General features: G+C 51.4%; 2 protein-coding genes across 4 annotated transcripts in view; one reads left to right on the top strand and one right to left on the bottom strand.

Moving 5' to 3' along the window:
• Positions 1-11,752, bottom strand: part of SUPT6H (SPT6 homolog, histone chaperone and transcription elongation factor) — a 26,955-nt gene extending 15,203 nt beyond the window's left edge. Inside the window, exons 1-12 of one of the 3 annotated variants that reach the window (XM_039562858.1) lie at positions 11,669-11,752; positions 6,264-6,395; positions 5,653-5,805; positions 5,422-5,492; positions 4,695-4,890; positions 3,941-4,025; positions 3,272-3,545; positions 1,995-2,096; positions 1,627-1,740; positions 1,058-1,147; positions 443-585; positions 45-196 (exon numbers count right to left, since the gene is read on the bottom strand). In XM_039562858.1, the coding sequence (XP_039418792.1) occupies positions 45-196; positions 443-585; positions 1,058-1,147; positions 1,627-1,740; positions 1,995-2,096; positions 3,272-3,545; positions 3,941-4,025; positions 4,695-4,890; positions 5,422-5,492; positions 5,653-5,805; positions 6,264-6,372 (1,489 nt within the window). In that variant the 5' untranslated portion in view covers positions 6,373-6,395; positions 11,669-11,752. Of the gene's footprint in view, positions 1-44; positions 197-442; positions 586-1,057; positions 1,148-1,626; positions 1,741-1,994; positions 2,097-3,271; positions 3,546-3,940; positions 4,026-4,694; positions 4,891-5,421; positions 5,493-5,652; positions 5,806-6,263; positions 6,396-10,227; positions 10,253-11,509; positions 11,625-11,668 lie in introns of those variants that run through there. The other 2 variants (XM_039562859.1, XM_039562860.1) reach the window with 2 other exon arrangements.
• Positions 8,912-13,587, top strand: SDF2 (stromal cell derived factor 2). The gene is made up of 4 exons (XM_039563169.1): positions 8,912-8,938; positions 11,219-11,957; positions 12,044-12,240; positions 12,799-13,587. The coding sequence occupies exons 1-4, from the start codon at positions 8,912-8,914 to the stop codon at positions 13,084-13,086; spliced, it is 1,251 nt and encodes a 416-aa protein (XP_039419103.1). The 3' UTR covers positions 13,087-13,587.

Raw genomic sequence — 13,587 nt, 5'->3', positions numbered from 1 at the left:
AAGCAGCCCACAAGGAGAAAACTATCAAACGTGGGGAGACAAACCTTCCTCCTCTTCACCATCCTCCCGGATACGCTTCTGCTTTTTGCGAGCGGCCTTGGCAGCGTTCTGCATCTTGGGGATGTCTCTGCCATAGTACAGCAGGAAGTGATTGTACACATCCTTCAGCTCATCCATGGACTGCACGTCCTTCAGCCTACAGAAAACCAGCACATTACACCCTGCCTGCAGCTGGGCCATGCTCAGAGCACTCAAGGAACCTGCTCTGACTCAGGTTAGGCAGCAGAGGAGCCCTTGGACTCATGTTGCAAAAGAATTTTAAGTATTTCTCATTACTGGCTTTGTTGGTGCTCTGCAGTAGCCAGAGTGCTTGTGCTGTTTGGGTAATTCAATGCACATTTTAAGTCATTTTAGGATGAATATAAAAGTCATGGCTCTCTACCTCTCCATGTCAGTAGTATCCAGGGCCCTTATTCCATCAGCCAAGGGCTTGTCTGGGTCAGCAGAGATTTGTTCATACTGGTAGGCCTGCATCTTCTCAAACAGTCGTGTCAGGTTCTGCTTGCGGATCTTCAGCTGGGTCCACTGACATGAGAACAAAAGAATTCCAGTGAAACACCATTGCAGTGTGTCACCTGTCTCCTCCCTTCCCAAACAGGGACTTCCAGCATTTTGGGATATTTCTCATATAAAAATAATCATTAAAATTTTCATCCACAGCCAAAGCCAAATGTGACATGTGGCAGGTGTCATCTCAAAGATATTAACAGAAAAAAACCAGAAAAAAAAAAAAAAAAAAAAAAACCAAAAAAAAAAACCAACAAGGTTTGGATCTGATAGTAGAGAAACAACCTGCACTGCACAAAAGGAACTCAGTGAAGGGGAAGGATTTTTTTTGAATACTATTTTGTCAGATATCCCTTTACCACCACGTGTCAGCAAACATGCAAAAAGACATGGGTAAAAAACCCCAACATGGCCAAAATGAACTCTGCTGAAAGTATCAGGTGGGAAGACAAAGATGGATGGGACAACCAGAAATGAAAATAATCCTCACCTTCTCATCCCACTGCCAGACCCTCCACAGGTCGTTGATGTGCAGCTCTGGCTCCACATACTCCTTTCTGTAGAAGGCGATGAACGGCACCTGGGTCAGAAATGAAACTCATCACCCCTGTGCAGGACACTGGGCTGTTCCTGGCAGCCAGGAGCCCAGACAGAGCTCCTGTTCCATGTGGGAGAACAAGCTAAGGAGGCAAGCTCTTACTCCACCACAGAATACATCACAAAGGCCAAAAAACTTCTGCAACATCAGGCAACACCTCAGAGAACAGACTGGATGGACCAAGCAAGGCTCAAGAGAAATTCCCTCACCTCATTCAGCCTCAATTTGTCCAGAATTAGGGAAAGACAATGACAGCAGCTCTGTCAAACAGGCCTTAAAAACCTGCATTGCCACAGCTCACATAGGACGAGTTGCAGTTCCTGAAGGAGCATCATTTTGTCACAGGAGAGGCAACCAGGGATCTCAGCCCTTTCTATGTGCCCTAAATGTTTCCAGCAGCCCTGCTAATCCTGTCAGGATAAGGAGACAGACCTTGGTAATGAAGAAAAGTTGCAGATTACCTCAAAATGCTGATTTCTCATGAAATTCAGGGCTTCTTTAATCTTCTGGATGGTGCTGGGCCCCTTGCGGCTGAAGCTGCTGGCTTGTCCACGGTCAAGGTAGTCAGAACTCTCCTAAAAAGGAGAAACACATGGTGTTCACTCTGTTCCTGAGCTGACCCCCTAAAAGAGCAGCCCCAAGTTAAGGCTGAGAAACTGTGGTTCTTTCAACTTCTTTGTGTTCCTTTTTGTCCTGTTTCATGGATGCAAAAAGGAAGACACACATGTTAAATGACCTGCTCAAAACCAGAAATGAAGGTGGTACTGGGCACCACATTCCTATCAGCAGGGAGTGTGCCTGGGAACAAATCCCAAGCACAGTCCTTTACCTGCAAGGAGATGGTGGGTGTTGCAAATGCATTCCTGTAAATCCAGTCAGCTTCTTCCTCCAGCTCATCATCTTCAGCACTCTTCACCGGGATGGATCTCAGCTGGGAAGAGACAACAGCATGAGCAGAGGCACGTGCAGCACCAGGGCTTGCACTGCCACGTTTCCAAGAAGCCTGGAAATCATTGGTTTGAGCTGCAGGTTACCTCTGGGGACCCCCCACCTACGGGGTGCCAAGGATATCACTTCAATGTCTGCACCTTCTGAGCACACAGGAAACTGCATCAGCTTTACACTAGATAAAGGCAGCTACAATCCTGTCAAAGGCTTGTGGAAAGGCCTGCAATGGTGCAAAGTCTGCTGTGAAAATCAAGGGAGGATATCTCCACTTCCCGCCAGACTCCCAAATTTTCTGCAGTTACATCCTCTGTTCCAATCTATCCGTGCCCTGCTACCACTTTTCTTGCTGCAGCCACAGAGTAACAGAACATAAAGCAGCTCCAAAGCCTCTCTGGGCACTCAGTCTCAGCCACTTCTCTTTCAGAGGTGCTGCTCTAATCACCACTGACATCCATGAAGATGACAAATGTGCGAACAGGCCACCTACAGCCAGAAGATATTACAGACAGCATTCCCTCCCTTCTTTGGCACAGACTGGATTGGGAAAAAAGGTCCTTTGGAAAACTGAGAAGGGCAACAAACCTCTGCACAGAGTTATACTAACATACACTAATACACTAAAGGGAGATGGATTATTCAGTGAAAATCTGAATACAGGGTAAAATTAAGATAAAAATATGAGACACCAGAGGGATTCCTCACAGCACAAATAGCACTTTGTATGGAGAGCAGTGTAAGTCCCATCACTCTGAGTGAAGTGGGTTACAGCAGTTATGTGTTGGCTGGCACACAGGTAGGCTAGAAACCTTCCCAAGCCTTCTCTGGCACTGCATCCTGCTCTCCATATGTCCAGCTCAAGGGATTCCTACCATCATCCAGCACAAAGCCACCTCAGCAGAGCCCAAACCCTGCACTTCAGCAGTGCAACACTGGCACCCAGTGGCCACAGGGAAGCTGTGACTGAAGCTAAACCCAGACTCACAGAGGTCCAACAGCTCCGAAGTCACTGGTATGCCTGAGCGCAGTTTTAGCCTGTACATTTGACAGGTAGGGTCGTCCAAGAAGGAAAAAGAGATTCCAAAATCCAGCCAGCCTGCATGTCCCAGGCCTGGGAGCCAAAATGCTTTCTGCCTGCAGAGCTGCAGTCCCTTCCCTCACCTGGAACCTCTCAGGCATGTCTGTCATGCGGATCTCGTTGTCCTGGTCCGTGAGGTGGCTGCTCTCCAGCTCACTGGGCTCGTACATCTCGAAGATGCTGCGGCGACTGACGCGCTTCTTGGTCGTCTTTTTGGGCCGCACACGGGTCTCCCCTTCGGTTTCCTCATCCTCATATTCATACTCCTCCTCCATCTCCTCATCGTACTCGTTGTACTTCTCAAATTCATCGTAGTCAAAGTCCACACCAAAGATTTCCTGGGCTTCCTGCAAAGCACTGGAAGACAAAAAAACCCCTGTTGTTCAGCCCCACAGTGTGGTTCACAGAACATCTTTACAGCCACACAGAGAAGGCCAGGGGTGCCCAAATCTAAGCTTCAGTTTCCCACCCAGGCTAAAAAATCATGGACAGGTACAAACTGAGCTTTACTGCAAATATTTCTCTTAAGGGCCTGGTTTTGGTATCCCTTTAAAAAAATCCAGGGGAAAAAAGAAGGAGTCACACATTTGAGAAATCACACACTAAAAGCTCTATGTCTAAATTTACCAGGTTTCTTCTGGGAAAAAGACCAGCAGAATCCAACCACAAGCTGAATCACTCTGCAGTTGCAAGAACCGAGTGAGCTGAGCAGTATTTTCAAGGCTCCAGGCCAACTTCCAATCAATACTTACGCGTCTGTGTATCCTGGAAGCTTCTTTCTCCATTTTGGCTTCTTCAGAGGTTGTCCATCATCATCCACAATGAAGTCATCAATGTCTGGACATTGAGAAGCAATTCAGTGGTCAGGGAACTTGGATATAGAACTGGTACCTCTGACAAAGCTCAGCCAGTGCAACTGTGAGCCTCCACCACAGACTTAGGCTGCCCAGCTCCCCACAGCATCTCCTACACCAAATCTCACACAGTCCAGGAGCCTGAACCACAGTAACAAGCTGGAACAAACTTCCAGACACAGGCAAAGCCATTTGGCAATTAGTTGCAGCTCAGTGCACTGAAAATACAGTCAGGAAAGGCCTGGCTGCTTTGGACAGTGGAAAGAACTCTTGAAACGTTTTTGGTATGGTAATAGCAGCAGTGACAGGCTGATGCTGAAGGGGTAGGGCAGGCATGCACTGTGCTATGAGGTACTAAACAGTGCCTTGCGTGCCTTCCTCTGAAGCATTTTCATTTTTGAGGCAGCTTAGGGGAGGTGTTCAAGACCTCAGCACACAAAACGTGCTCCTGCACGAAGTGGTTCAGACAGACAAACGAAACCTGTCACTCAGAAATGTTTAATTCTAAGAATTGTACTAATCAGACCAACAAGAGCTTTGCCACGACAAGGTCACAGCTTTTGGACACTGCTAGCTCACAGAAAGTCTGAACTTTGTTCCTGTGCTTTAATCCTAGGACAAACTTTGGATGTAACTGAGCACCCACACTCACCAGATTCATCTTCCTCCTCCTCCTCCTCCTCTTCCTGTGCAGCAACAGGAGCTTCCACAGCTTCCCCTCCTTCCTCGCCTTCACCATCTTGAAAGATTTCTTCAGCAATGGCTTCCTTCTCATGCTCTTCCTTTCCATAATCTTCTGCTTCATCGTCCTCATCATCAGACATTTTTCGCACACGCCTGAATTTTTGCTGCAAGAAAAATGTCCTGCTAGTGCTCACAATTCCTGGCTCAGCACTGCACTTCCTCTGCAGGCACCTGAGAGGGAGCAGGATGGAGCCCAGCACGTCATAGGCACACAGGGCAGAAGAGCCACCCCCTCAGGAGGTGTGCCTGTGCCACTTGTGTGCTATCACCACCAGTGCTGGCCTGGCTGACGTGACTCTAATGTTACAGAAAGAGCTTTAGAGTCTGTAACAGCCTGTGCTGACCTTGAGGTTAGCACCACACAGGAATGGAAGATGAGACTGTCCTGAAGAGGTGGAAAGGGAGGAGCACAACAGACTTTGGGAACCAGAAAAAAGTGCTTTGCAAACTCCAGGCAGCCAGGTCCCAGTTGCTTGGGCAAGGAGAGATCCTGCTTCCTTCAAGCTCTCAGCTCTCCCTTTCCCAGAGGGCAGGAGCTAATGGGAGGCACTGTCTGCTCACGCCAGGCTGGAGCCCACCCTCCTCTGTGCTAAAACACACCACGCCATTAACTGCAGCATGGGAACACAACTCACTCTTTTGACTTTAACGCCCAAGTTTTCTTCAATGAGGTCGAAGTCATCATCCTCCAGGCGGTCATCAAAAGCTGAAGAAGAGAGCAGAGATCAGTTACACTCTCCCTTTACTAATCTGGGAATGCACTAAGCCCAAAAGGGCACAGCTTACCCAGCTCATGCAGACACCCAGGACAGAGGATGCTCTCTGCCAGCATTACACCTACTAGTAACAATCATCACAAAACTTACTGCGCTTTCTCTTTTTGTGCCCAACATCATCCTCTGAGTCTCCAGAGTCACTGGCTTCCTCCTCCTCTTCCTCATCGTCATCGTCGTTAATGAATCCTTTCAGGTTCCCCTGCTCATCCTGATCATCAAGGTTCAGCTCCTCCTCTTCCTCATCTGGGATGGAGAGCAGCACGTGTTAGACACTTACTGCTTATCCACTGAGACCTGGCTCTGTGCAAGCAGCATCTTCCTCCACACCATCCACACAGAGTTTTAACTGAACACTTTTACTGACACGGAACCCAGCCAGCTGCTCCTGCCAGATCCCCACTTCTTGTCTCGTGCTCTCTCTGCAGAGGGAACAGGTGGAGTGGTCACACTGGAACAATTCTTCAGCTTTTACCATTTACTACCAAACTGTGTGACTGCAAGTCCCACGGGGGTGAAGTAGCATATATTTTATTGCCAATTACAAAAACCTCTTGGAGCACTTGGAAGAAAGGAAGCATTCAAACAGCTGAGATTATTGACTACAGATGGCCCTGCTATTACAGCCCAGTTATTGCTCCATCTGCAGAGTCACAGGATGCAGAACAGAACAGCAACAAACACAGACAATTCAGCAAACTCACCATCCTCATCTTCCTCTACAAACTTCTTGGTCACTCTGGGTACAACCTCCCCATCCTGGTTGTACTCCTCCTCCGACTCCTCTGCTTCACTCTCCACGAAGTCAGACATGGCTGCAGCCTCTCACACAGCAGCTGGGGAAAGAGGAAACATCCCTGGCGTCGGCTGAGCAAGCAGAACGCCAGCACTTCCCCCTTCAGGTTTTGGAGAGAAGGCAGCTAAAGCAAGAAGCATTTCAAATTAGCTACAGAGGCCCTGAATTACCCAGTGTCCACCTTGCCTGGACATCCCTGTCACCAGAGATTAGGCAGGAGAAAGCAGCAGCCAAGAGCTGCCAGCTCCTGCCAACCCGTGTCTGGGTGAGGAGGGCAGGAGCTGCCACAGCAACACTCACGGCTCCTGCGGCTGAAACGCGCACGCAGCCAGAGCCTTCATCCCATCCACACCCTCCCACGCGCTGGGAAGGCTCCCACTGATGCTGCACCATGTCAGGCACACGGCCCAACTAATTAGGATCTTAATACGATTAATCCTGGCTCAGTTGATGAAGCCAGAGTGACCCTGAAAAGGGCCTCAACTGAGCTGCGATCGCCAGCTGTGAGTGAGACTCGTCAGAGCCCATGGAGCAAACTGGAGAAAGGTCCGGGGGTCCTGGGTTGGGGCTGGGGGTTTGGGGCTACCCACAAGCCAGAGCCAGGATATCCCATGCCAGGGGCCTCAATCCAGCGCTGAGGAAGCAACAAGAAAACTACAAAACCAGCGCATTTTCTATATCCAGAACCTTTTGTTTGATGCTTTTCCCAACTGGGGTTTCTGGAAACAATATAAATCAAGCTTGGCACAAAGGAAAGTGTTTGCCAAGTTCTGTTTCTCTGAGCCTTCCACTTCTGGTGGTTACAAACTCATTGATATTTCTGAAATTTTCAAAGGAAGTTTTTAAATCTCCTTTTTACGTATATCAAAACAACTGAAGCTTGCAAGACTCAGCTATGAGGAAAACCAAATCAACTCCTCAAAGGGCTGTGAGGATGAAAATGCCAGCCCAGGAAGAAGTACATGCCTTTGGGAAGGTACAAGCAGCTCAGAGGTGTCAGATCTAAAGCAAAAACCTCCATGTTAAATTACATCTGACGTAATTCAACACACAAACATGCAAAAACAACAGAGGAAAAAAAAGATGAGGAAAGAATTCTGTATGGCAGGGAATGATACCTAAACAAACACACTTCAAAATATTCCCATAATCATTTCCCCACTGCAAACAACCCGCTGAAGGAAATCAGTCCCATATGGGACAACCTGATCAAGGCTTTGCCATGACACTTCTCGTGTGCAGGATTTCTTGTTCTGCCCTGAGATCCACACATCTGCTGCACAAACACAACAACTTGGGAGAAAAACAGGGACTTAGTGCTCAGTTAGAGTTAAAAGGTGCAAGGCTGATCTTGGATGATCTTTTAAGTCTTAAAATACGAGCAGCTCTGAAGGAACGTGTCATCTGTATCTCATTAAAGAAAACCCACAACAAAGATGAGGGAAAGACCTCTGCCAGATTTCAGACATGAGTGGAGAGCAGCTCATACTCCTTGGCTGCAGAATACATGGCTGTGGCCAACGCAGGATGCTCCAGACAGGCAGAAATCACAGCAGGCCAAGGCTACTGCTCTGCATCCAGACAGGACGTGGCTGCTCTGGTTCAGTGCGGGATCCCTATCCTCAAGAGGACACTTTAAATACACACACTTGTATTTAAGCATTCGTCTCAGAAACAATGCCTCAGAGGGCAGCACCGATGTCAGTTAAATGTGTGTTCCTGATGCAAATGCCACTGATGAATCCTGTGACTACACACAGTAGAGCAACAGCGATTCTGTTTACCTGCCTGTGTATGAATATTCTGCCAACTTCACACTTCCTCACCAATCTCCTGCTACAGGTATTCACCAGAGTGCATTAACATACACAAACCTGCAGGCTGAGTGGCTTTCCCTAGAGCATTTCCAAGTCTAATAACCTCGTTTTTCTCCTGCCCATGATCAATACACAAACTCATCTCATCAAAGCACCACATCCAATTTCACCATTCTCTGCCAGTGAAGTGTTCAGCCCACGATTCCAACCTTCTTCCTCATCACTTGTTCTAAAATTTCCTGGCAGTTTCACTCCATGTCAACTCAAATTTGTCTGGACACAGCGAACAAATGGGACTTGAGAAAGCCATCTTATTTAAATGATCCAGCCAAGCAGGTTCCACACAAGCCAACCACCCACAAACCCGGGTGCTTTCAGCTACAGAGAAATTCATCTCAGGACAGCAGGGATATCACTTAGCATGGAAAACAGAAGCAAGATGTTGAAGCAGACATGGATTAAAGGTGCCTCTCCCATCCTCTGTGCCAGGGAGGCCTTAATTTGAAACAGAACAAGCCAGGGAAGTGAGCAGAGGTGCACAGACAGAACTTGGTGTGGTCACACAGGGAGAGACCTGAGGAGGTTTAAAGACTCTGGACCAAGGAGTGTTGGGCCAGCCCAGCTATTTTGATCAGGAGTGTCTGCACTTTGCTCAGCTCAAGGGCACAGTGGCACTGATCCAGAGTCCACAAGCTCCTTTTAACTGGGACCGTTGAGTTCTGATCAGGTCAGGACCAGGATGGACATCGGCCGCAGGCTCCGTGAGGTGAGGCAGGGCCCTTAGGACAAGTGCTGCTTTGTGAGAACCTAAGGATTTCAGAAATCATTCACACATCCAGATATCTGCTGGCTACTCAGGACATTGGGAACTGCAGAGTCCCTCACGAGCTTCACAGACTGAGCAGGTGTGGAGTGAGAGAAAACAGAAACATCCAATACTCTCCCAGCTACAAGGATGCCACCTAAGGCAGGAGACTTCAGTGGTGCTCACAGAATAACCAAGCAGTGTCCTCAGAGCAAGAAATATTTATTATTCAGCAACCAACCTCAGGACAGCAGTGTGAATACACAAACCAGCAAAGCCAAGTGCTCACCTCGGCTTTAGGACATCATGGGTGCAGCAAAGACCGTCCTTTGTGGGAGAAATGACATCAATCCCACATTAATACTGGTTCTGTGGGGTTTTTTGTGGGGGGGGGAGAGAGGGCTTGGGCAGGGATGGTTCTAACCTCTGGCACTTCATGGTTCAACTCACAGTCCATTTAGGATCACACAGATCCATGGAACCACACTGCTGAAGTCACCACTGAACATCTCGCTCAGTTCTCATGGCCACACTTCAAAGAGCCAAACTGCAGAGGATTCAGAAAGCTCTGTGACAATAAGAGAGCTGGGGAACTCAACTCAAAATGCAGAGCCTCAGGAAGCCAAATCTATTAATTTTGTCAATTAAATGCTCGTGAAATTAATTTTAGCACAGTCCAAGTGCATCCACAGGAGTTCAAGACTGACAACAAATGTCTGACTAGGAAAAACCCAAATGAACTGCAAAGATAATGCCACTGTTTCACCCCCTGAAGCTCTCAGTGAAATCAGTATCAGTTTTCTTAAAAAAAAAAACAAACCAAGCCATAGTTGAGTTGGAACGTGTGGATTTAACACTAATAACTAAGTAAGGATCTTCAGGCTGTGTTCCACCACAGAACTCAGACAAAATCATCTTGGCATCTTTTAATTTGAAGCTTAAGAGCCTAACAAAAACATCCCTGTGAAGCACTGCAAGGCACTCACACCATGAGGAACCACCCTCACAGGCACCCCCTCAATGCTGAGCTCTTCCTCAGAGGCACTCTGGTATCCACATGGACTTCTGGTGACAGCCCTGACATCGGCAATACATAACTTCATATTTAGCTTTTAAAGCTGTTTTACAGATTTCTGAAGTTGGCATCTAAACTGGACACTCCCACCCCTGCTTGGTGGAACACAGGGGGAAGTGATGACTGGGGACAAGGAAAGTCCAGGCAGCCACCAGAGTTCAGGAACTTCCCATACCTGCTTTGTTGGTTTTAATGCTCCCGTCGGTCCCACCGCCCCCGATGCTATCAGGTGGCAGCACGTCCTGTGGCAGGGTGACACATTTAATAGCATGTTGTGTGAAAAAGCACATCCGCCTGTTTATTTTAGCCCTGCTGCATCATAATTTCCGGTCAGAAACAGAAAACTGATGCTCCCTCCTCGCTTTCTCTGACCTGCCCATGACTTCACGCACCTGGATCGTATCTCCTGTCAGCAAGCTTCTCCCCTAAGGTGAGGGCATGAGGGCTTTGATTACCCAAAAACCTGCTCTGCTCCTGCCCCTGCCTCTTCCAGCGCTCCCCTTTTGGGATGGTCTAACCAGAACTGCCAGGGCACAAACTGCCAACCACTTACTCAGCAGCATGACAATGTTTTCTATTTCATTCTCTCCTCCTTTAAAGTGATTTCAAAATATCCCTCTCAGGCTACAACGGGGTGTTGAAGTTGTTTTAAAAAAAGCAATTGCTCAGACACCTACTGCTCTTCCCTGAATTACAAGAGCTGATGTAGGGCCAGTTTTGTGGTGTTTGTTATCTTCCTTACACCTTCTGCCATATCTCATTTACCACACCACCACTCCCACCTGGTGTTATCTGGTCTCTGCAACTCCCCACAGTTTACTTATTCTAAATAATTTAGGAGTAACCTTCCTTCTCCACATCATCGTATTCCGAAAAAAAAAAAAAGAGCACAGGAGATGACTGTGAAACTCCACAATAACCTCACTCCCCCGTGACCACCAATCGTTTGCCACCTTTTAGTCATTTATTAAACCCAAAAGGGCTTTCCCCAGGCCCTTGGCTTTTCAGGGAGGACATCGCCAGAAGTTTGGAAAGCCCAACGCAGTGGCCTGGTAATCACACTTGCGGAGCGGAGATCCGGGAATCACACTGGCATTGTGGGGGGGTCCAGGACCACCAGCGTGGTGAGAAACGAAGGTCAGACCCTTTCCCCCTCTCCAAGAAAGGCATCCCGATGCTCCGCCACGCCATCACCTCACACCCACAGCCACGCCATCACCGCTTCCCACCGTGCCAGCGCTACCCCGCGGCCGCGACGGGCGGGGGCTGCGGCACCTCCCGGCCCCGGGGGAGCCGCCCCCGACTCCGGCCACCGCCTCGCCTCCCCGGCCCTGCCCGCCGCCCCGGGAGGCTCCTGCTGCCGCCAGCCCCACCCACGGCCACCACCGGGGCCGCACCGGGGCGGCCGCCGCCGCTTCACCCCCGCACCGGGGCCCGCGGCGCAGCCCGACACCAACCTCGGAGACGTCCCTGCCGCCTTCACCGGGGCTCGGAGCCGCCGCGGCACCGGTCGGGGACTGACGCCCGGGCCGGGAGAAACGCGGGTGCGCCCTTCCCCCGGTAAAAGACCCCCGTTCCCCGCCACCGCCGCCCCGCCGGGCCCGGCGCGGCCTTACCCGAGGGGCCGAGGGAAAATGGAGGCGGCGGCGGCGGCGAGCGCGGGGGGCGGAGCGGGCGAGCGGCGACCTCCCGGCGGGCGGAGCGGCCGCGCTTCCGCTTCCTGCGGGATGGAGGCGGCGCGGCGGCCGCCGCTGCTGCTCCCGCTGCTGCTGCCGCTGCTGGTGGTGGTGCTGGGCGCGGCGGGGCGCGGCGGCCCCGGGCCCGTCACCTGCGGCTCCGTGGTGAAGCTGCTCAATGTGCGGCACAACGTGCGGCTGCACTCGCACGATGTGCGCTACGGCTCCGGTAACGGGACGCGCCCCCCCCCCCCCCCCCCGTCCCCTCCGCGTTGGGCTGAGCTGGGTGTGATGGTGGTACTCCCTCCTCCGCAGGCAGCGGGCAGCAATCGGTGACCGGGGTGTCGGCGGCGGATGACGGGAACAGCTACTGGCGGGTGCGGGGCCGCACGGCCGCCGTGTGCCAGCGGGGCACGCCGGTGCGCTGCGGGCAGGCCATCCGCCTCACGCACCTGGGCACCGGCCGCAACCTGCACAGCCACCGCTTCACCTCGCCGCTCTCCGGGAACCAGGTACCGGCCGGGGGTCACCACCCCTGGGCCCCGAGCTCGGCATCTTTCCCTGGGCACGACCGGGCCCGCCTTGTCACTCGGGTCTTTGCGCGTCCCCTGAGTCCCTGCTGGGTTCTCCCTGTCCCTACGCATCCCACCTGGGTCCCCCTCGTCCCCCACGGTACTGCCAGCCCCATCTTATTCCCCAGTCAGTCTCCTGGGTTCTCCCAACCAGATCCCCCCATATGTCTACTAGTGTTTCCTAATTCCTGGCCCCAGATGTGTCCCCAGCGGTCCCATTTTGTTTCCCAGTTCAGACTCTTCAGGCTGGGTCCCTACCAGCACTATATTTTTCCCTGGTCCCAGCTGGGTCCCTGCCAGTCCCACCTTGTTCCCCACTCCCTCCCAACTCTCTGTGCCCCGCCAGTGCCTGAATCCCAACCAGACCATCCAAGTCCCAACAAAGCCTCAGTCACAACCAGGTCCCTCCTCCCCCCTAGGCCCAGCCCCTTTATCTGCCCACCTCAACCCTCCCCTTTTTTCATGCTGGCCCCCAAACGAGCTCTTCTTCACCCCCAGGAGGTGAGTGCCTTTGGGGAGGCCGGCGAGGGTGACTACCTGGACGACTGGACAGTGGTGTGCAGCGGGACCTACTGGGTGCGGGACGATGAGGTGCGCTTCCAGCACACCTCCACCGATGTCTTCCTCTCGGTGACCGGGGAGCAGTACGGGCGGCCCATCCACGGGCAGAAGGAGGTGCATGGCATGGCCACCTCCAGCCAGAATAACTACTGGAAGGTGATGGAAGGCATCTTCATGCAGCCCAGCGAGGCCTTCCAAACGGAGCAGTACCACGCCGAGTTGTGAGGGACAGACAGACTGACGCTGAGCCTCCGGGCGCTGCCCTGCCGTGTTTGGGACTGCTGAACCCAGGGGATGGCTCCTGTCCTCACCTGGGACTGACACACACCACTGACACAGGGCCCCAACACAAAGCAGATCCCAATGTCCTGAAGTTGATGCGGAGCAGATTCCACTGTCCCAAATCTGACACTAAGCAGGTCCCAGGGTCCAGACCTGACCCAAAGCAGCTCCCAACATCCTAAAACCACTACAAAGCAGATCCCAACATCCTAGATCAGCACAAAGTAGGTCCCAACATCCCAAATCTAGCACAAAGCCAAGCCCAACATCCAGGCCTGACCCAAAACAACTTCCCAAACTCCCTCCCTGTCCCTTTCCAGCCCACTCTGTCCAAGGACCCCCCCCTTAAAGGACTGCTGTCTCTGGGAGCTGTGCCCTTTGCTGTACCCCAAACTGCTCCTTGTGCCCTGCAAGGACCTGGGGCTATAAAAGTGCTGAACCCTG

The sequence above is a fragment of the Corvus cornix genome, chromosome 19 (assembly GCF_000738735.6).
Source record: "Corvus cornix cornix isolate S_Up_H32 chromosome 19, ASM73873v5, whole genome shotgun sequence".
In the NCBI taxonomy this organism is placed as follows: Eukaryota; Metazoa; Chordata; class Aves; order Passeriformes; family Corvidae; genus Corvus; species Corvus cornix.
The sequence above is the reverse complement of the archived record's forward strand: the minus strand, read 5'-3'. Positions and strand labels throughout refer to the sequence as shown.

Bases quoted from the DNA above. Each gene is read 5' to 3' on its own strand.
- SDF2 (XM_039563169.1), top strand. From the start codon at position 8,912: ATGGACATCGGCCGCAGGCTCCGTGAG. The intron at 8,939-11,218 runs GTGAGGCAGGGC...TCTCCAAGAAAG, and splicing joins TCGGCCGCAGGCTCCGTGAG to GCATCCCGATGCTCCGCCAC. The intron at 12,241-12,798 runs GTACCGGCCGGG...CTTCACCCCCAG, and splicing joins CGCCGCTCTCCGGGAACCAG to GAGGTGAGTGCCTTTGGGGA.